Raw genomic sequence first — 20,957 nt, forward strand, 5'->3', positions numbered from 1 at the left:
GTGACTCTTATTCAGATTGTTTAAAACTCTGCCTTTATTACAATTTAACTCAACTCCGACAGACAGTTGGGAAGAAACATCCCTTTGTTAAAGACTCTGCATCCCTGCCCTTTCATTTAAAGTATGAGAGCCTCCAGTTTATTTCTCTGGGTCCTCCAAAGGTTACCTCCAGCAAAAACAGAGAGGACACAACTTGACGTTCCTAACATTCCCCCCAAACCCCCCAAAACCTAGGACAACACATTTCTAGAAAAAACTATTTAAAAATTCTTTATATAACATAAAGAGGTCGCAAACACAGCTTTTTCCTTTTGCTGTTTACTTTTAGGGAGAGGCTGTTGCTTTAATCATTCAGGCAAAGAACAAAAGGCTGTGACAGATGCAGTAGCTTTTGTGTAATTGGACGTGTCCGTATAGCATACAGCATATCTGCATAGTGCCCAGGTATCCTAAACTCTGTATGTGTGCCATTTGAAGTGCTTTACAGTAGACAGGTGTTCTTGGCCCAGAGAGTTTATAATCTAAGGCCCTGATCCTACAAAGTGGTTGGCAAGTGCAGCATGTTGCTCCCTATTTAAGATAAGAATTATATGAGACTACAGCTTTGGGGTGAGATTGGGGAAAGAAAGGACTCTGTGGACATTTGGGAGGCTACTGTACCTGATTAGAGACTTACAAAGTTTTCTGGTTGAATCTAAGTTATGCTGAGCCTCCTTGACAAGGTGAGTTTCTTGAGAAGGGGCTTGGCACATAGATGCATATAGAGCAATGCCAGGCTATAGTTAAGGATTAATTGTCCCAAGGCATTATGTGGTCAGATATAAAATACTAATGTGGAAGAAGCAATGGCTGAATCTGAGCTCATGGAAATCTTTGTTTCCACTGTCACACTTCAGCGCAACTGTGCCTGCATCCCCCCCTCTGTGGTCCACAAGGACACTCACTTTCAGACTCTGTCTACACTTGCCTCCAAGATTCAGCATCACTCCACACATGACATGCCCCTCTTCTCCCCCCCCCTTGTCTTTTTCTTTAGATCCTATCCTAAATAAATCCACACCCATCCCCCAAAATCATGTAACTAACATTTGCTGCAGTCCTATAGTTCACTGTGTGTGTTCGACTTACCTGTTTAGATTGTAAGCTCTTCGATTGGGGACTGTCTGCTACTGGGTGTGTACAAAGCCCAGCACAATGGAGCCCTTCTGCACTACCATCATAATGTGCTCCACCCAGTGCCAAAAAGTAACACACAATTCTTTTGGGGATTAGTAGCATGGGAGTTGCCATATGGGGTCAAACCAGTGGGCCATCTAGTCCAGAGTTGTGTTCCTGACAGACTGTCAGATTCTGCAGAGGAAAGTGCAGGAAACCCCAGAGTGACCAGCTATGGAACAGTCTGCCCACAGGGGAAGCTGCTTCTTAGCCATACCAATGAGTGATTGGCTTATAGCCTGAAGCATGAGGATTTAATCCCTTCTAAAAATGTTTCTCATATGTGGATATTCTCATAATCGCTATAAATATTTTATTTTAAATCTTGTTAAATGGTTGGACTTGATAAATGAGTTCCACAAATTAATTATGCACGATTTAAAATATTTCCTTGGATCAGTTTTAAACTTTTTTTCTTTTTCAGTTTTACTGAATGTCCCCTGCTCTTGTGTAATTGTATAAATAATACCTAGTCCTTACATAGCACTTTTCCGTAGATCAAAGCATTTCACAAGGGAGGTATTGCTACCCCATTTTACAGATGGGCAAATTGTGGCATAAATGTGAAATGCCGCCTTGAGGTCACCCAGCAGAACAGGGTCGGATCAGGATAGCAAACACTAGTATCTTGAGTCATAGCCTAGAGCTCTATCAACTAGGCGACAATGCCTCGTTAGGCATTGTCGGACAACTCAACTTGTTTATTATTGTGTGTATCTTTACCATGATCCAGCTCGTTCATCTCCTCTCTACAGTTCGATGTAAGCAATGGAGGAAATTTTGCTAACTTCCTGGGATTGAAATACAATCTAGCGGATAAGAGCACTGCCCTAGGAATGGGAGATTTAGGTCCTGTTCCTGATTCTACTGCTATGTGGAGTTGGGCAAGTGGCTTTTCCCTGCACCTCAGCTTCCCAGCAGTGAAATATACAGGGAATGACACCTCAGTGAAGTGCTTTAAAATCTGTGGCTAAAAAGCCTTGTTGCAAGTGTTCAGTGAGATCATTATATTGCATTTTTCTTGAGTGCACTTAAAATTGCATCCCAAACTGATGTGGAAAACTGGCTCTCCTTGTATCACTACAGACTTAGGCATATGATCTTTTCTCTTGTTTGAATGCCATTAATTTATCTTTTGCAGGACTTTGTCCCACTGTATCAGGACTTTGAAAATTTCTATACAAGGAACCTCTACATGCGTATTCGAGATAGCTGGAACCGACCAATCTGCAGTGTGCCTGGGGCCAAGGTGGACATGATGGAGAGACTTTCTCATGACTACAATTGGACATTTGAGTGAGTTAGAGTTTGAGGAAAGATTCTTAACAACTAGTCTTCAGTGGAGAATGATTAAGAGCTATGAAACTGTCTTTGAAGAAGCAGCAGGTCCTTCACAGACTAGTGGATATCTGATGGATCAGTAATTGATCATACCAACATAGGAATAAATTGGTCAGTTTTCACAGTGGGGAAAGGTAAATAGTGGAGTCCCCCAAGGATCTGTGCTGAGACCAGTGCTGTTCAACATAGTCATAAATTGTCTGGAAAAAAGGGGTAAACAGTCAGGTGGCAAAGTTTGCAGATGATACAAAATTATTCAGGATAGGTAAATCCAAAGCAGACTTTGACGAGTTACAAAGAGATCTCACAAAACGGGCAACAAAATGGCAGATGAAAAATGGGCAACAAAATGGCAGATGAAATTCCATGCTGATAAATGCATAGTAATGCACACTGGAAAACAAGTCCTAACTATACATACAAAAAGCAGGGGTCTAAATTAGCTGTTATCATACAAGAAAAAGATCTTGGAGTCACTGTGGATAGTCCACTGAAAATATCTGCTCAGTTGCAGTGGCAGTCAAAAAAGCTAACAATGTTAGGAACCATTAGGAAAAGGGATAGATAATATGACAAAATATCATAGTGCCACTATATAAATCCATGGTATACCCACACCATGAATGCTGCATGCAGTTCTGGTCTCCTTATCTTACAAAAGACATATCTGAGTTGGAAAAAGTAAAGAGAAGAACAAAAAATAAAATAAAAAAATAGGGGTATGGAACAGCTTCTATATGAGGAGAGATTAAAAAGACTGGGGCTGTTCATCTTGGAAAAAAAGATGACTGGTGGGGGATATGATGGCGGTCTAGAAAAATCATGAATGGTATGGAGAAAGTGAATACGGAAATGCTATTTATCCCTTCACATAACACACAGTCTGAGGTCACTGAATGAATTTAATAGGCAGCTGGTTTAAAACAAACACAAGGAAGTACTTCTTCATACAACTCTCAGTCAACCAGTAGAACTTGTTGCCAGGGAATGTTGTGAAGGCCAAAACTATAACTGAGTTAAAAAAAGAATGAGAGAAGTTCCTGGAGGATTGGTCCGTCAATGGCTATTAGCCAAGATGGTCAGGGGCACAGGCCCCATAGTGGGCTCTGAGACTCCCTAAATCTCTGATATGGGACTGGATGCCAAGAGATAGATCACTCACTAATTGCCCTGTTCTGTTCATTCCCTCTGAAGCATCTGGCACTAGTCACTGTCAGAAAATAGGTTACTGGGCTAGATTGATCATTGGTCTGACCCATTAGGGCAGTGGTTCCCAACCTGTGGCCCGCGGGGCTTTCAGAATGGCCTGTGCTCCCTGCCCGCTGGCTGCAGAAGGGAGCCGCTGCCTAAAGACCCAGGCGAGCGTGCTGCTGCGGGGCTGAAAGACTGTGCAGGCTCCTTGCTGCAGCCAAGGGGAGGGGAGAAGAGCGCTCCCCTCCCCTTGGCTTTAACAGGGAGCATGGCAAAGCTCTCTGCCTGGGTCCCTAGGTGCTGGGTCCCTGCTGGAGCCAGAGGGAGCACTGATCCTTCGTCCCCCTGGCTGCAGAAGGGAGGCACTGCCTAGGAACCCAGGTGGAGCACAGGATTCCCTGTTGCAGCCAGGAGGACAGGAGATCCTCCTCACTGAACTCTTTCCCTCTGGCTGCAGGAGGGTGAGGGAGGCTGTTGCCAAAGACTGGTGGCCCTTCAGAAGAGTTATAAAAATCGTATTTGTGGTCCTCGAGCCAAAAATTTGGGAAATACTGCATTAGGGCCTTTCTTTTGTTCTTAGAGGTGCCACAACTTTGAATCAAGAACCTTCAGGGTTTGAGATGCATAATTCCTCTTCACTGGGTCCTGACTTATATGTAATAGTTTGATACTTGGTGTATCTGTGAACACAGTGATTAGAAGTGTTTGATATCTTTGTTTGGAAGGGTTCACCTAGTAGCAGGAGGCCAGTGGTAAAATCAGGCCAGTACCTCTGTGTGAGAGCATTTACTGCATACACGACTCAGCCTACTTGTCTCACTTCTGGTGACTTAATTCTCAGATGGATTAGAATCAAAATGAGAGTTTGACATTTTGGCTCTTGGGGTGTACTGTTATGTTAATTGAGATTGAATATGTAGGTCAAAGGTGTTAACCCAGTCACTGCCCAGCATTAAACAGTTTTAAACAAAGTTTAGGATTTGGTATACAGAGACCTCAGCCTGCTTAGTACAGTGGCAAATACACAATAAAATTCATGCCAAAGGTTAGAAGTTTATTGACTGAAACACAAAAAGAAAAGACTCAAAATGATGTAAAGAGCATTGAAACTGAAATTGATTGATCATGTAAAACAAACTTAACCTATCAAAGTCCTTTTTTGGAAACTGTGAATATTGATTAGTCTTTTATTCAGCCAAGCAGTTCTTGGTGGCGAAGTAAGGGGTTAGTTCCATTCAGTCCTGAGTTGGGAATGAGCTTTCCTGCTTTAGACAAGACAGATATAGAAAGGAGAGTAAAGATGAGGGAAATACAGCTTTTTGTTGATGTTCTCAGGATATAGGGCAGCCGGTCAGTCATGGACAGATGTTTTGGGCTGACAGGTGGGCCATGACAGCTGCTGTTCTAGACTCCAACTCACCTCCCTGATCATGGATATGATCTAGGCAGGTACCTCTCCTTCACTGGTCTTTCTCAGGCCAAGCAGAGCTGGATGGGCAGTCTCATTCCGTTGTGCTGGTGCTGGGCAATACGGTTTATTTCAGAATCAGATGAAAAGCTGGGGGGAAGAAAGCAAGAAAGACCAGGAGGAAGATATGAGGGACAGAAAAGAGCAACATGAGGGATGGGCAGATAGAACTGGATCTCACAGGTATCTGGTTAGGGTCCTTACTGGTGTAGCAATAATGGTCCAGTGCTACCACTGGTGTATCAAGGTCTGGTGTCACGCCAACAATCCTTCCACCACAGCCACAGCATGATAAACATTTTTCTTCTTCCCCCAAAGTCATAAAGAACCCAAAAAGAAGTGATGAGTGGAATAGCCCATCTCATTATTTTGTCCACCAGTTAGACCTAACTTCCTACATGCCAATCTTGGTTCACTGATTTCTAATCTCACACTGTTCTTGTTTAACCAGGCATGATCTTAACACATGCCTTGAATTATATCAGTAGGCCTCTTTCTTTGTACTAATTCGGTCTTTCTGTCTTGCTTTCACATCTTTTCCCATCAACATTTGTTATAGGATATTGTGCCATTCCATTAACTTTCATTCATTTCTCACAGCTGAGTGCACAATTAGGGCAAATTTGTGGGCCTGATTATCACAACAGTACACATCACACAAACATCACATGATTGTCTAAGGATAAGTTTAGCAGCAGTGCTCTGCATCAAGACTGAAATAAACTGGCAGAGTTGTGGGAGGGGGGAATCAGAAGTGGATTAGCAAGGGTTGCTACAGATCAAGTTTGAGGTACCTTGACAGAGTTTGTATGTGAGAGGCCCGTGCAGCCCAATACTCAGTGTAACTAGTGATGACTTGTCCCTGGCTTTCAAAAGTATTGTATTCAATGCAACTGTTTTCCCCTAAAGCTTTTTCTTGTCTTGTATTGCAACACACCAGTGCCTGATTTCCAGATGCATTTCCTTTGTGTGCTTGGAGGATATCCTGCTGGAGGGAGTGCCAACTTAATTGGTCTAAATTACTCATTTTTAAAATGGAAAGAAAAGTCTTGAAATTTGGGGGAGAGGGCCTGGAGGGGAAGGAAGGATGCAGCTAGCAAGTGGTTTGAAAAGCCTGCAGCGTTCTTTTTAAAATTTAAGACGAGTATTCCAAAGAACATCTACTATCCTCCTGCCTTCATTTAAATTTAAAAAAAATATAAAACATAAAAAGATGAGAAATCAAATAGTTATTAAAATTGCTCGTATAGCCGTAATACGTATAACTTGAATTTGAGACCTCAGCAATGAAAGAATATCCTTGCACAGCTAATTATTTCAGTTTTGAAAATGAGGGCCGTATCCCTTTAAACTTATAGCCACTGGCTGTTGATGTCTCCTAGTTCAGTACATTTCCTAGCAAGCTGCTGGTAGTTAGTGTATTCTTCTGTAGTTAGATCTTGAGTTGTGATGGTCAGTGTCTTAACATGTGGTGTTATTGAAATACAGGTACACAGGGAGAGTGATAAAAGACGTTATTAACATGGGCTCCTACAACTATCTTGGATTTGCTCAGAACACTGGAATTTGCAAAGACGCAGCGACTAAAATTCTGACACAATATGGAGCTGGGGTATGCAGCACTAGGCAGGAAATGGGTAAGTTTGGGTGGGGGCAGGTGTTTTCAAAGTGATAATCTGTTCATTGGTCTCTACAAAACATTGCATGTTTCAGCTTTTGAACTTCAGATGAAGTAGTGAAGAAATCACAACTATACAGCGAAGATAAATTTGTGTGCTTTTCTGTTCTGGTATGCTTAGTTTACACAGCCACAACGATCTTGATTGATATGTTGTCAGATTTTTCCATTTGACTCTTCCCCCTTCCGCCCCGCCCTTTTCTGGATTCTATCAAAAAGAAAAAAATCTAGCTGTTGAAAAACCTCTTGCAGCACAGATTTGGCCCCAGGTTCATCTGGTCTATTTTGGACTTATTTTTTGCTATTTTACATGCAGGAAATCTGGACAAGCATGAGGAGCTGGAAAAACTAGTGGCCAGGTTCCTGGGTGTGGAGGCTGCAATGACGTATGGGATGGGGTTTGCAACCAACTCAATGAACATTCCTGCTTTAGTTGGCAAGGTACGACTTGAGAGAGAATGGGTAATGGGGTGTTTGGCACGAAGTTTCTGGTAACGGACTCTTTAGGAGTTGCTCACTCTTTTTTCAAAGACGCCACTGCAAATGTTCTTTGCAGAAACAGGTCCCAGTATGCCATCCATACTGCATCTCAACCCAAGGGTCTTTTGGGGACACTGTGCTAGAACCTATAATGCTCCAGAATGGCTCTTGTGTTGAGAGAGAGCACAACCTTGTGGGACTTCTAGTTTCTGCAGGCCACACCTTGATATTAAAGATGTTGATTTCATCAGCAAACTGCCCAATCACAGCCTGTTCTGACAGCTTGCTGGGAGACTGAATGCTACTCGTAACTGGCATAAAAATTGAGTCAAGTTGGACATCTGTCATAAACCTGCAAACTTGTAATATCTCATACAAACGGTAGCTACTAGGGAAGAAAATTTTCTTTTGACATAATAAACTCTGAAAAGGACAAACAGTTTTTCACCAAATAGTGCTGCATTAATGAATGTAAGGATCATGCAGGCCTGCAAAATAATAGGTCTGCTGCATGGCAGCACAGAATTCAGCCTCAATCTCTTGCATCATTAAATGGTGTTACCTAATCAGCGGAAATGCTCTATTAAACTCCATCTAATCTATCTGCCTCTGCTACTATAGTACAAAGTATGTTCTATTGCTGTCTTCTGTTTAGATTTAAATGTAATCTGATGGAACTTCTGCTTCCCTCTGAAGATGATTCTACAGCCCCACACATCTTGCTATCAGAATTTTTTCTTGATACAATTAAATCTTCCCATTTTTAATTTCATCCTGTTATTCCTAATTATTCCCCTGTGGACCACTCAGAATTCTTCTTATGGCGTTTATACCTTTCAAATTTCTGTTGCTTCACCTCATTTCCTTCCTTTTTCTTTTGGGTAGTCCTCTTCTTGAATACCTTCAGTGCCTGCCTCTGAGGCTGCTTACAATTTTCCCGAACAGCAGAAGTGAAATTGACACGATTCTGGGCAGTTTCACTGAGCTATACAGAATCTTGTGGGCATCAGTGAAACTGACAGCTTTGCTCCCTTAATCATCATTGCCATCTGGGTAGCTCTGATCAGCATCCTGGGTGATCATAGCTGTCTGCAGATTAAGAGGATCACTTTGTATTTGCATTGTAAAGTTATTTCTGCAACCACAGAAACTAACACTTCTGTTAAATGATAGCTTAAATTTTCCAGATACTGTTGGTTTAACTGCTGTCATAACTTTTTATCTGTGTGTGAACATTTACCATGGTAAAGTCTTTCAAGTGCTAAATTTCCTGATTTATTTTCTCAAGGTGCCTTGTTTTTGTATTTAAGACAATTTGAAGTAATGAGTCAGATTTTGAGACAGATTATCAAATACTTTATAAAAATTAAATTACTTTACACTTACATATTATTCTCATCCAAGGATCTTAATTGTTTTTCATTTGTGCCAACAGAGTGGGCCAAAGAGAATTTCACTTCTGAGATGATTTTTAGGGGTGCGTGATGAAGAAGGGTCTTCAGAAGGTTTTTCAGCTCAACCCAGAAATAGAAATAAAAAGTCCAGAATTGGGAAAGAACTTCAGTTTTTGATGGATTCATATTATAGACCCCTATATATAGCATTAATAAGAATGGAATAGACGCTAGAAACTGTAACAGATTTGGGAGGAAAGTTCAAGAGTTAGTAGAGACGGAGGGGAGGAAATGAAAATTCAAAATAAGCTAGTGTCAGCTGCAAGGATTATCTCTCACTGACTAGATGATACATATTTCTGATGCAGCAATGAAAATTTAGAGGTTTTTTAAAACATTCTTAATTTAGACACTGCATTGATTGCATCTGAAATAGTTTGAAGATTAAAGTTAATAGGGCTAGTCTTTCTTTTGTTAATTATAGGCATTAGAAAGACTCTAGTAATTCAGTGTCACCTATTTTCATCCCTTTTAGTAATAAGCCTACTTTCACATTTTGTCTAATAATTATAAAATGCCCATTCATCTTGGTCCAAGATTAGATAATTCTGCTTTTGGATGACCTTGTCTTTCCTCTACAAGTCTCACCTGACCTTCTGTTGTTGTGTGGTTGCTTCCCATCTCCTCCTCTTCTGAGACTTTGGAGTATGTCCCTAATGAAACAAAATTGGCCACTTCATGTTCCTTGCATTTTGTTTTGGAAGATATGTGGTGTCTTTAGCCTTAGTTATGTGTGTTCTTGGAATTCACCAGCTGCTTTCTTTTTTTTTAGATATTAATACTTCCTACCGTTGCATCTTATGCAAAAGTATTAAGTGCTTCAAATTTAGCTTTCCTGAAATCTAATATAATTGAAATGCTGTGTTGTGTGAATCCTGATCTTTATTATGGCTGGTTTAAGTAGCCTGTGCCAACTTTTCCTTGTGGTTTTTCATTACTTCCTGTCCATCAGTGAAATGGTGGTGATCTAGGTTTCTTTGGAAATTTTCTGGATCCTTTAGTTGTTTTCTGTGTGGCATAGGCTCTTCTTTTATGTATACTTGATTCTGGTTGTCTGTTACCCAACAGATATCTATTGTAGGTAGCTGAAAGCCTCCATGAGCACAATGTAACAGGCGAGTATTTATTTAATCAATACAGGGCAAATATAGATTTATTTAACATACCATCAATATCTCTTTAGAAGGAGCCTCGGAAGAGGTGAGTGGGATTAACCAGTATTTCTGGATCTTCTGAGGGAATACAAATGCTAAAATGTCAAGGCCCAAGACACCCAACCTTGTACACCTAAAAAGCTGCTATTTTCCTTCCCAGTCTGCAGATGATTGGTGGTGGGTTTATTTTAAATAGTTGGGTGTTACTCTGCTATTATGGTGTTGAAAGCCATGTAAATACTTAGATCTATACTTAGAGGGGAAGAGCGGGGTGACACTGAGAGAATGTCTACACTGCAATAAAAACCCACGGCATGAAGTCTGAGCCCAGGTCCATTGACTCGGGCTCGTGGGTCTAAACTCTGCAGTGTAGATGTTTGGAGTTGGGCTGGAACTTGGGCTCAGAGGCCTTAAGATGGGGGGAGGGTCTACACTGCAGTTTTTGGCCCAGAGGCGAAGCCCGTGTCAGCTGACGTGGGCCAGCTGTGCCGCCAGTCTTTTATTGAAGTATAGATGTATCCTAGTAGCTATTCTTACCTCGTTAATTGTATCAAATTAAAAGTTGTAAAATGTTCTGTTCCTTACAGTAATAGGCATGTTGCAGGATATACACTATAATGAAGCTTCATGATTGTTATAGGGTTCACTAATTATGAAACACAAGACAGCTTCTTCCCTTCAGAGCTCCACTGTCAAACTGATTGTTCTGCTGTTCTGAACATTTCATAAGGTGCTCTTCTGGCTGTCAAAAGTTACTTGTTCATGTATTTCCCAACTCATCATGACTCTGAAAATAACCTTTCTTGACCCACCCAACTCTCAATCCTCACCTGCGGCACTGTCTGCTAATACAGTCACGGCCTCTCATGGAAATATAAATAACCTGATGCCCAAATAGGAAAATGGAGGAGGCAACCAACACTTAAAGGGAATGTGGTTGGTGTCTGCTAGTCTCCATTTGTGCACAGGCTATTTTATCAATTGGCTTTGTTTGGATAACTTTATATTTAAACTTAGTAGGAAGAGTCCTCACTAAAGCATTCAGTCTCCCTTTCTTGATGAAACTTCTCCTTTTCCCACTTGTTTGAGCTCCTGGTCACCTGTTCTGGTTAAACTGTAATCTCGAAGATCCTCAGCCATGAACCAGATAGACTGTAATTTCTGTGAGACACCTAGCACCTCCTTGGGTGTAGTAAGAGTAATGACCAACAATTGCAATGTCAGCTGTCCAGAGGTAACCCTTTCGCTCAGCATGAAGACTAGCAGTTTTTCATTATTTACATGGTAACTAGGCATTTACATCACACTTCCTTAGCCTAAAATACAAGTCACATCTGTGCTAGCCACAAATTAATTGCTTGAATGTTTTTTTTCCTCGCAGTTCTTCAAAAGCTTTAATGCAAGCTTAATAGGACTTAACCTTACCCCAATGGTGTCTAGTCAGCATAGCCAGCAAGAAGGACTGATAGGCTCCATCCGCACAAGGAAATTGATCTGTTGCTCACCGTGGGCTGTCAGCAACAGGATACCCTGAACTGATGCTGAAAAGTGTATAGCTGTGATGCAGATTGGACATGGTCAGCTTTTCAACACTGTCAAAGCATGATTGAGAACAGTTGTGTCCTTTCTACAGTTTTCAACACCAGCTTCTGGAGGGGGTAAGGTTACGTTGCTGACAGTCGTTAGCAGCAGCCAGTCAAGTTCCTACTGTAGACTGAGCCAAAGATAGGCTGGGGATGGTGTGAAATCCATAAGGATTATGCTGTCAGAAGCATGGGGTGAGTCAGGCTGCATTGAAAACTTCCTGTTCTGTGCTTCGTTTCCTGTTCTCTGCTTTGTGTGAACACTGATTTCAACAAACCTTATTGTAATTGCTTAATAGTGGTGCCCATTCCTTCTTTTTAGTGTAAGGCTGATTGCCGGACTACGAGGTATTAGTGTGGTGGTGTTGGTTCAGCAACATTAAGGAATCTTATCTTCCTCCTAGGACAGTGTTTCTCAATTAAATTTGGCCACGGAACCCTTTTGAACCCCATAAATAATTGCGGAACCCCCCAAACTCTTAACAGTCTTCAAATGTCGAAATAAGCAAAGGTCAGCATTTCTCATTAAATTACACTTAAATTACACTTACACTGGATACCCTCCACCGGAAAATCCGGGACATCTTCCCTTTTTCAGCGGCACAGAGAACAGCTGCTATCAGCAGCGCGGAGAACAGCTGTTTGCGGAACCCTAACAGTGTTCCCGCGGAACCCCAATTGAGAAACACTGCCCTAGGAGAATGGATTAAATTGTCTTCAGACATAGTGGGCTTTCACAAACTGACACTGTGACCAGCTGCGTGTAGATGCCCTGTATTAGTACACAGCACTTCCTAGTAAGGTTTGGCTTTCATTTATGCCCTGCAGGATCCATATGGTGAATCATTCATCTTGACTTCATGGCAGGACATAGGCATGTGCACACATGTCCATTGCTGGTGCTTGTTAAAGGCAGAGCAGTCTCCATCTAATACAAGCTCAGCAATTGGAAGGAGTACTTTGTTTAAAGGCAAATACTGCTCTGCTGTTAACCTCAGTCTGTTCAGCTTTTTTGCCTTGTTTTTTCCTTTGTGTAGGGCTGCCTGATACTGAGCGATGAACTGAATCATGCATCACTAGTGCTTGGAGCAAGACTGTCAGGAGCAACTATTCGAATCTTCAAGCACAACAGTGAGTACCTGATGGGGGGACACGGTCTCTTGTAGCTCAGATAGGTCACACACAGTCTTTTCTGAGAACCCGGCCTCTGGTTGCTGTGAATCTGAGTTTCCAGCTGGGAAACCCATTTCCAGTCATTGGAGACTCCTAGAGGCTTTGAAGTTAATGGTTTGAAAACCCTGGATTGGAAGCTCCATTCTCTGCAAATTGGCCATTAACTACAGGTTTTTAAGGTTGTTGAGAAAGGACACTTGTGGAAGAGATTTCTTAAACTGGGTGAGTGGATTTATGCAAATCTAGATATTGGAGGCAGGTGTCATGTAGGCTTCCTCTTCTCTCCTTTCCCAGCTCTGCCAGTACTCCTCTGCCCGAATCAGCAGCACTCTCTGGTGTTGGATTTCAGGCTCCCCTTACATCTCTTTATATGTAAAGCCAGTGCATAGCTGTTTGACATGTGCAGGGGAACTGGAGTTCACAGCTTTCAGTTTGTATCATGGGTGGGTCAGCATACTTAGTATCTGACATGTATTGCAATAAGATTCTAACGTGATGGAGGTCATGTAAGAACCTAGACAGATGACCTAGGTTGTAATATGGTTCCTTAGGTCAGAGCTTAGTTTCCTAGGTCAGAACCTAGGCTGTAATAAGATGCTCTGATATGATTCTATAATCATTGTCCATCCTATGTACCTATGCCTGGCAACCATGCTTTGGCACAGTCTCATGTAGATGGATTCTTAACCATAAAGAAAAGGTTCTTTCAGCTCCACCCACCACCACTTTCCAAAATCACACACTTTTCTCTACTTTTCCTTTCTTTTTGTGATTGTCTGTGCTCTCTGCCAGCTCCTGAGAATTTGTCTTCCATGCCTGGCTGTCTTCTCTGTCTCCTTTCCTTCGTCCTGTGTCACTTTTACTTCCATGTTGACCACTCTATCTCAGGTGCCCTGCTTTCTTTCCTTTGACTTCTTAGTCCAGACTGACTCTTGTGTAATTTATTCACATTAGGTATTCCGTCAACTAAATCTTCAAACGCTACATGTTGTGCTCTTCTCTCCACTCCAATGCACTCTGGTCTTCTCATTCAACATCAGGCTCTTCCTCTCCCCTCCCTGCATCATGTCATCTGCACTGTCATTCAATCCAGGCTACTGACATCTCGGAATAGACTGCTGCTCCCAGCCCTCCACTTCACTGTTCTGGTGTGTTGTGTTGTGAATTCTGCTTTCTCCTATGCATTCCCCTTGCCTCTGGTCTCTCCTCCCCAGTGCAGAGTGTTTCTAGGGGCTCCTAACTTCCCCAACTTCCTCCACTCAGTCTGTCCTTTGCTCATTTCACTATGCTTTGTTCCTTTCATATTAGCATTCTCTTTCCACGCCTCCAAGTGCATCAGGTCTCATCAGATTTTCTTCCTCAGCTCTCTTCTGCACCCAGCATCTCTTCCACTGCATTTAAAGACATTATGGACATTCGTGGCAAACTTGCTTCTTCATCTGTCCTCCTTTGCCCCAATCTCCAGTTGTCTGTCTCAGGTTCATTCTTTCCCCTGTGGTTCCTTTGCTCCAGCCTTTAAATCTATTCTTGTTTTTCCCAAACATCAGATGCCTTCAGTCATCTCCACCTCCGTTACCAACCCATTTCTCTCTCCCCTTTCATTTCCAAGTCTGTCTTTCTGATGTCTTAACCCCTGTACTGTTGTACTTTTCATCAGAGATTACCAAATCCTGAGCACACAGTGGAAATCATGTAGCAGTACTCTAACTCACAGTTAGCCACCTTTAATCTGACATGTGGCTTGCAGGAGAGTGCAGGTCCTCAAATGCAATGTGACCAAACTTGGATCAAGATAGAGTAATACCTGTGGTATCTATAATCTGTCGACCACCCTTCATATCTGATGGTGGCTGTGACTTGTAGTTGTGACCTCATTTGTGTGCTCCTGCATTTAACTATGTCAAGGCTTGTGCTAATGGGGAAACAGTAATAAAGGCTGCGTAGTGGAATCTCACTACTTTTTTTTCTGTGCAGACATGCAGAGTCTGGAGAAGCTGCTCAGAGATGCCATTGTGCATGGGCAACCTCGCACCCGCAGGCCCTGGAAAAAAATCCTCATCCTAGTGGAGGGAATTTACAGGTACAAGCTATTCTCTGCGTTGCCTACACTCTTCACAAGATCCAGCTATCAGATTTGGGTTCTAATACTGGAGCAAGCAGTCGAGTTGGTTAATATGAGCACACCTCTCAGCTATCCCTCTTGATGAGAGAGACCATTTGTTTTAGACCTAGATTGATCTTTATGCTCCTCCCACCTGGTCGTCTCCTCCTCTATTGTAATAACAGCTGGCACAGATAGATAGCATCTCATCTCCTAAATAAGCACAAATACTAACTAATCTAAATGAATTATGTACATCAAACATGCTAAGCTCTGGAGCAGAGGCTTTAGACAGTATTTATACCCTCTGGTCCAGTTCTCTTCTCTAGTGCTCTGTTACTGATCATGCTTATGGGAATAGATGGCATATGTACAGATCTCATGACTACTCTGAAGATGAGAGGTGTAAGTTGGAGCTCAGTTGTCCTTGCACCTGGCTCATGACTCAAGGATAGGTGGTCTTGGACTGCTATTGAAAGGCCTGGCTAAGCCTGGTCAGGTCTCATCTAAGGGACCAACAATGTCAAGTTAGCTGGTAGGACACTGAGTCTTGTGGGGTAGAGGAGCAGTATCTGTTGTATATGTAAACACCTTACAGAATGCATTGGGTTGCTCTGTCATACTTGCTGCTACTTAATTGGCTTAAATCAATTTGTGATGCTGACTTTCAGAATAAGGAAATTTGGACATTGAATGCAACACAAACACTTGTAAAAGAAAATTTTCCATAGAGGCGTTACGGTCTGTAGATAATGCTCCAGTTATACTCATGTAACTGCTAAAAGGAAGTAAAGAGAAGTTTAGGAAGCCATTTTAGAATCTCCAAACAGAACCCCAACTACAACAACCCCTTAAAGATTAATCTAACATGATTTGATCTCTGCTTTTCTTCAACAGCATGGAAGGATCCATAGTCCGCCTGCCTGAAGTGATTGCCCTCAAGAAGAAGTACAAGTCATACCTCTACTTGGACGAGGCTCATAGTATAGGAGCCCTGGGTCCCAGTGGCCGGGGCGTGGTGGAGTATTTTGGACTTAACCCTGAGGATGTGGATGTTATGATGGGAACGTTCACCAAGAGCTTTGGAGCTGCTGGAGGATACATTGGAGGCAAGAAGGTAAAAGGGGGTGGGGATGGACATGGTAGGAAGCAAGCTATTTATCTGGGCTTCTAAAGATCAGAAGGTGGAAACTACTATTTAGGTAGCAGATAATTATAGCTCTACCAGGTTCTGTACCAGGATACATCACTAGAGGCTTCACTAATTTCAGAGCTGGCTTGTTTCTTGAGTTCACCTGGTCAATGTTTAGTTCCCAGTGAATGTGCAGTTCAGTTAGGTGGAATTCTGTACAATGTGGATGAGTTGAATCCAGAAAAACGGTCCCCTAAGAACTGCTAATTCCCTTGTGACTGTAAGGAGTGATAAGCTAAAGCGGCTGAGCCTGGGGGAGGAGAGGTTGTGCAACTGTTCTGCTAATAGGTGCTTTAAGGTAGGGATTTCTAATTGCTACCTGTTAATGAGGCTAGTAGTGAGAGCTTTGAACGCAAGAACTTGACAGCTTTTTCTGTGGCAGATCCCAGTTCCTAATTAAGTTTTTTATCGAGATCCTAGCAACACCATATGCTATTTCATCTGCTCTCTGGCATCTTCTTTTTCTTTCCAATGTCCTTCCTCTCTTTGCTGTATGCTCAATAATCCTGCCAGGGGCTTCTAGCATCTATTGGGAAGTCCTGCCCGAGAACAGTGGTTCTCAACCTTTTTTTTTTTTTTATTTGCAGACCCTACAAAATTTCAAATTGAGGTGTTGGACCTCTTTGGAAATCTGAGACATAGTCTGCGCATCCTCAGGTTGAAAACCACTGTTCTTTAGTAACAACCACCTTTCACTGACCCCTTAGACATAGTCTGCAGACCCCCAGAGGTCCACAGACCACAGGTTGAGAACTGGAGCCTTCTGGTGCTAAGAGGGGACAAAAACAGCATCATGCTAATAGAACTTGAGTAATACACACTGGGAGAAATTCTGCCCATGGTTACCTTGTACATCTCATAGTTTTTTTCATAGCGGAGGCCAGAATTTGTCCCACCACGTGCTGTGGTGTTTTACTGCAGTGCTCATCATTTCTGAGTGTTGTGAAATAGCTTTATTACACACTGAGTGATGAATAACCATTCCAGGGAGTGATGCCCCCCATCTTGCACATAACCTACCTTCATCCTGTAGCAAAAACTATATGCAAATGCAGAAGGTAGGAGTGGGTAATAGAAAGGGAGTGGTTCTCTCTGAAGTTCTTGCTGATTCTTAAGTTACACCTGCTACCTTTATCTATAGTGCACTTAGCAGCGATCCCATTTGACCTTCATACACCTGATTCAGTGACTTTCATAGAAATGATTTGTATCAAACATAATACATTGCCATCTGTGGGTATATTCACCACTATACAGGAATGAGAGGGTTGATTTGCACCTTCCAATGACAGAATGATTGCTCTCAAAACACATGTGCATAGCTTGAGTAATTCCAGACAGCTTGTTGTGATATCCAATGCTGTGATCATCAGCAGAATGAGTCTACATCTGAGTTAGTGAATTTTCTTTGATCAATCCTCATCCTGCCTTGTGATACAAAGTATAGTGCACAGGAATGTTTCACCCCTACTGTTAGCACTTTAGTTGTAGTAAGTGTTGTCTTAAGCAGGTTTTTTCAAGCTTCCCCCTCTTTTCTAGGTGACTGGTGGAGTATGTATGTGAAACATGTTCCTACCAGTTTGTAGGGTGGTCGTGCTGCCACCATTGCCTGTAGCTTTAAGCTCTGACATAGGGTGATATGTGATGGCCTCCTGTGTTCGTTTTGTCAGGAGCTGATTGACTACCTTCGTACGCATTCACATAGTGCAGTGTATGCCACGTCACTGTCACCACCTGTTACGGAGCAAATCCTCACCTCCATGAAGTGCATTATGGGTGAAGATGGCACAACGTCTGGTAAGTCTTTCCTATTTGGTAAATGCTTCCATTCCTGGAATGGGGGCCTGTGGCTGCTGGAAATTGAACCTTTTTATAACCGTGGCACTGGTGACTGCTTGCTGCCAGACATGTTAGCATGCATTTCTGGTAAGCCTAATTCCTGAGGCAGTAAACTAGTTATTCACTGATTAGTTGTAGCATCCCTACTTTCTAATGCTTCTCAGCTAGTAATCTAGCAAGGTAATTCCGGCTAAATGTAGATCACGTTAATCTTACCTAAAAGGCAAACTGACATTTTGTACTGAATTTTCTCTTCTGTGGCCATGTCTACACTGCCGAGTGAAATTTACTTCACTCGGCAGTCGACTTTCAGCAGCCGATTTTTAGAAGTCGCAGCAGCATGTACACACTACGCTGTTTGCGCAGGTCTTGTGCGTCCACACTCACCACGCTTATTTCGACTTTCCAAGCAGTGCAATGTGGGTAGCTATCCCACAGTGCAACTAGCCGCGCTGGCTGTTGGGACGAGTGTCATTGTCCCATGATACAACGTTGCTTCCCCTTTCCTTCTTCCCCCCCCCTCAAACAAACAGGAAAAATATTTTCACGCCAGTTTTTTACTCCATGCGCTCGCCATTGCTGCAGAGACATGGAGTCAGCTCAACTCTGCACTGTTATTGTGAACTTCACAAATACATCGTGGATTATTATAGAGTATTTTCGAAGTAGAGCAAGAAGCCGCAGCACAGGCAACAGCAATGCCACCGAGGCTGCACTGCTACAAGCCATCGAGCAGAACAATTCCTGATTGCTGCAGGCTATAACGCATCATCTGCAGTCCATGGAGTGCCTGTTCTGGTGCAGGGAAACAAGCACAGACTGGTGGGACCGCATCGTTATGCAGCTGTGGGATGATGACCAGTGGCTACAAAACTTTCACATGCAAAAGGCAACTTTCCTGGAACTGTGCTCGGAGCTGGCCCTGTCCCTGAAGCACGTGAATACTCACTTGAGACAAGCTGTGATGGTGGAGAAGAGAGTCGCCATCGCTCTGTGGAAGCTGGCAACCCCTGGCTGTTACCGCTCGGTTGGGAATCAATTCAGAGTTGGTAAATCTACGGTGGGCAACGCCGTGATTCAAGTATGCAGGGCCATCAATAGACTTCTGCTATGAAGGATAGTGACTTTGGGAAATGTGCAGGACATAGTGGAGGGATTTGCCACGATGGGGTTCCCAAACTGCGGGGGGGGGGGGGCAATTTATGGGACGCACATCCCTATCTTAGCACCTGCCCACCTAGCAACCGAGTACATAAACCGCGAGGGGTACTTTTCTATGGTCCTGCAGGGGCTTGTGGATCACAGGGGTCGTTTCACCAACATCTACATGGGGTGGTCTGGGAAGGTGTGTGACGTGCACATATTTTGTAATTTGAGGCTGTTCTCTAGTATGCAGGAGGGCACTTTTTCCTCCTGACCAAAAAAATTCACATCGGGGGTGTGGAAATACCCATAGTGATCCTGGGGGGATCCGGCTTACCCCTTGCTCCCTTGGCTAATGAAGCCGTACACCGGTCACCTTGACAGCAACAAGGAGTGTTTTAATAAAAGGTTAAGCAGTTGCAGACTGGTTGTAGAATGTGCCTTTGGGCATTTAAAGGGTAGATGGAGGAGTCTCCTCACTAGGCTGGACATGATGGAGAAGAACCTCCCTTCTGTGATATCTGCGTGCTGTGTTCTTCATAATGTGTGTGAAGTGAAGGGTGAGCGGTTCCCCCAGGGTTGGGCTGTGGAGGCAGAAAGACTGGCTGCCAGTTATGAGCAGCCAGATACCAGCACTACGCTGAGAGCTAATCGTGGAGTGCTTTGCATTAGGGAAGCTTTGAAAACCAGGTTCTGCAATGAGATGCAGTACTGATTTCTGTTTCTGTATGTTGTTTGCCTTTGGTGAACCACCCCCTCCCCCCACCACAATCAATATCTGTACCTGCCAAATCCCTCCAGAACAAGATATGATTTAATAAAAAAACGTGTTGAAATGATGCAAAGGTTTATTTATGAACATTCAAGTCATGGGGGAAGAAGGGGAGTGTTCATTCACTGTCTCAAGGGGTAGGGTGGTAGCTTGCTGGCCAGCTGTCAGCGTGGCTGCTGCTGCTTTCTGTGGAGGCAAGCACATACTGCAGCCTGGCCAGTTTCCTCTGAGACTGGCTGGGGGCGGGCATCGAAGCCCTCGGTTGAGGAGCATTATGGAGGGGCTGCAGCGGGACTTTGTCCTGCTTCTGCTCCTCCTGAAGCTCCACAAGCCACCACAGCATGTCTGCCTGGTCCCGCATGATTTGCAGCATCTCTTGCGTGGTACTGTGATCATGCTCCATCATTTCTCTGCGACTCTCCCTGTCCATGTCCATATTCCGAGACAAGGTGAGCCGCCACGCTCTTTGCTCTGTCTCTGCGACCGCTGAGGCATTCATGAGCTCGCAAAACATGTCATCTCTTGTTTTTTTGTTTTTTTTTTCCCCTCTTTCTAATCTGCGATTGTCTTTCCACAGCATTTCTTGAGGGTGGGGCCAAGGCCGAGGTGTCTACAGAATGGAAAAAAAAAATAATAAGGTAGCCATTGTTAGCAGAGTGAAGAAAATGATACAACTGCAGCAATGTAGACAATACTCCCCAGGCAGTGCACAGGGCAAACAGAGCCTCATTCCATTCCTGACATCCCAGAGGGTTCTGCTCGCTGTGCCCCTACATAGGGGATCTGCAGACATTGAGTGGGGGGAGGGTACATAGTCTTTGCTTAAACCAAATAAAAGTAATCAATGTGACTTGCTAGGACACATCAATGGGGAATACAAAGGCACAGGGCATCTGCTGTATAGCTCTGGTATTTTAAACATGCGCTGTGCCCTTACAGAGAGGAGCTGTGGACAGCATGGGGTGGGGGGGCAAGCCTCTGCGTAAAACACAGATTTGCTGCACGCAGCGGGGTACCAGCAGTGTTCCGCCGTGATGCAGGCTCCCTTGATTGCAGCAAAGTATCCTACTGTGGAGGGAGGAACAAGGCAGCTCTCCCCAGAAAACTTTTGCAAAGGATAACAGATTACATACATGAAAGTTTCCGTGAGATATCAACTGATGATTATCAGAG

The 20,957-nt window shown here is 43.3% G+C and overlaps 1 protein-coding gene across 1 annotated transcript in view; it reads left to right on the plus strand.

The window, feature by feature from the left end:
* Positions 1 to 20,957, plus strand: part of SPTLC2 (serine palmitoyltransferase long chain base subunit 2) — a 122,279-nt gene that overhangs the window by 25,960 nt on the left and 75,362 nt on the right. Inside the window, exons 3-9 of the mRNA XM_067532528.1 lie at positions 2,357 to 2,511; positions 6,704 to 6,852; positions 7,210 to 7,334; positions 12,602 to 12,695; positions 14,712 to 14,817; positions 15,736 to 15,955; positions 17,701 to 17,827. Of these exons, the coding sequence (XP_067388629.1) occupies positions 2,357 to 2,511; positions 6,704 to 6,852; positions 7,210 to 7,334; positions 12,602 to 12,695; positions 14,712 to 14,817; positions 15,736 to 15,955; positions 17,701 to 17,827 (976 nt within the window). The remainder of the gene's footprint in view (positions 1 to 2,356; positions 2,512 to 6,703; positions 6,853 to 7,209; positions 7,335 to 12,601; positions 12,696 to 14,711; positions 14,818 to 15,735; positions 15,956 to 17,700; positions 17,828 to 20,957) is intronic.

The sequence above is a fragment of the Emydura macquarii genome, unplaced genomic scaffold (genome assembly GCF_026122565.2).
Source record: "Emydura macquarii macquarii isolate MOO-44397 ecotype Brisbane River unplaced genomic scaffold, CSIRO-AGI_Emac_v2 contig_374, whole genome shotgun sequence".
In the NCBI taxonomy this organism is placed as follows: domain Eukaryota; kingdom Metazoa; phylum Chordata; order Testudines; family Chelidae; genus Emydura; species Emydura macquarii.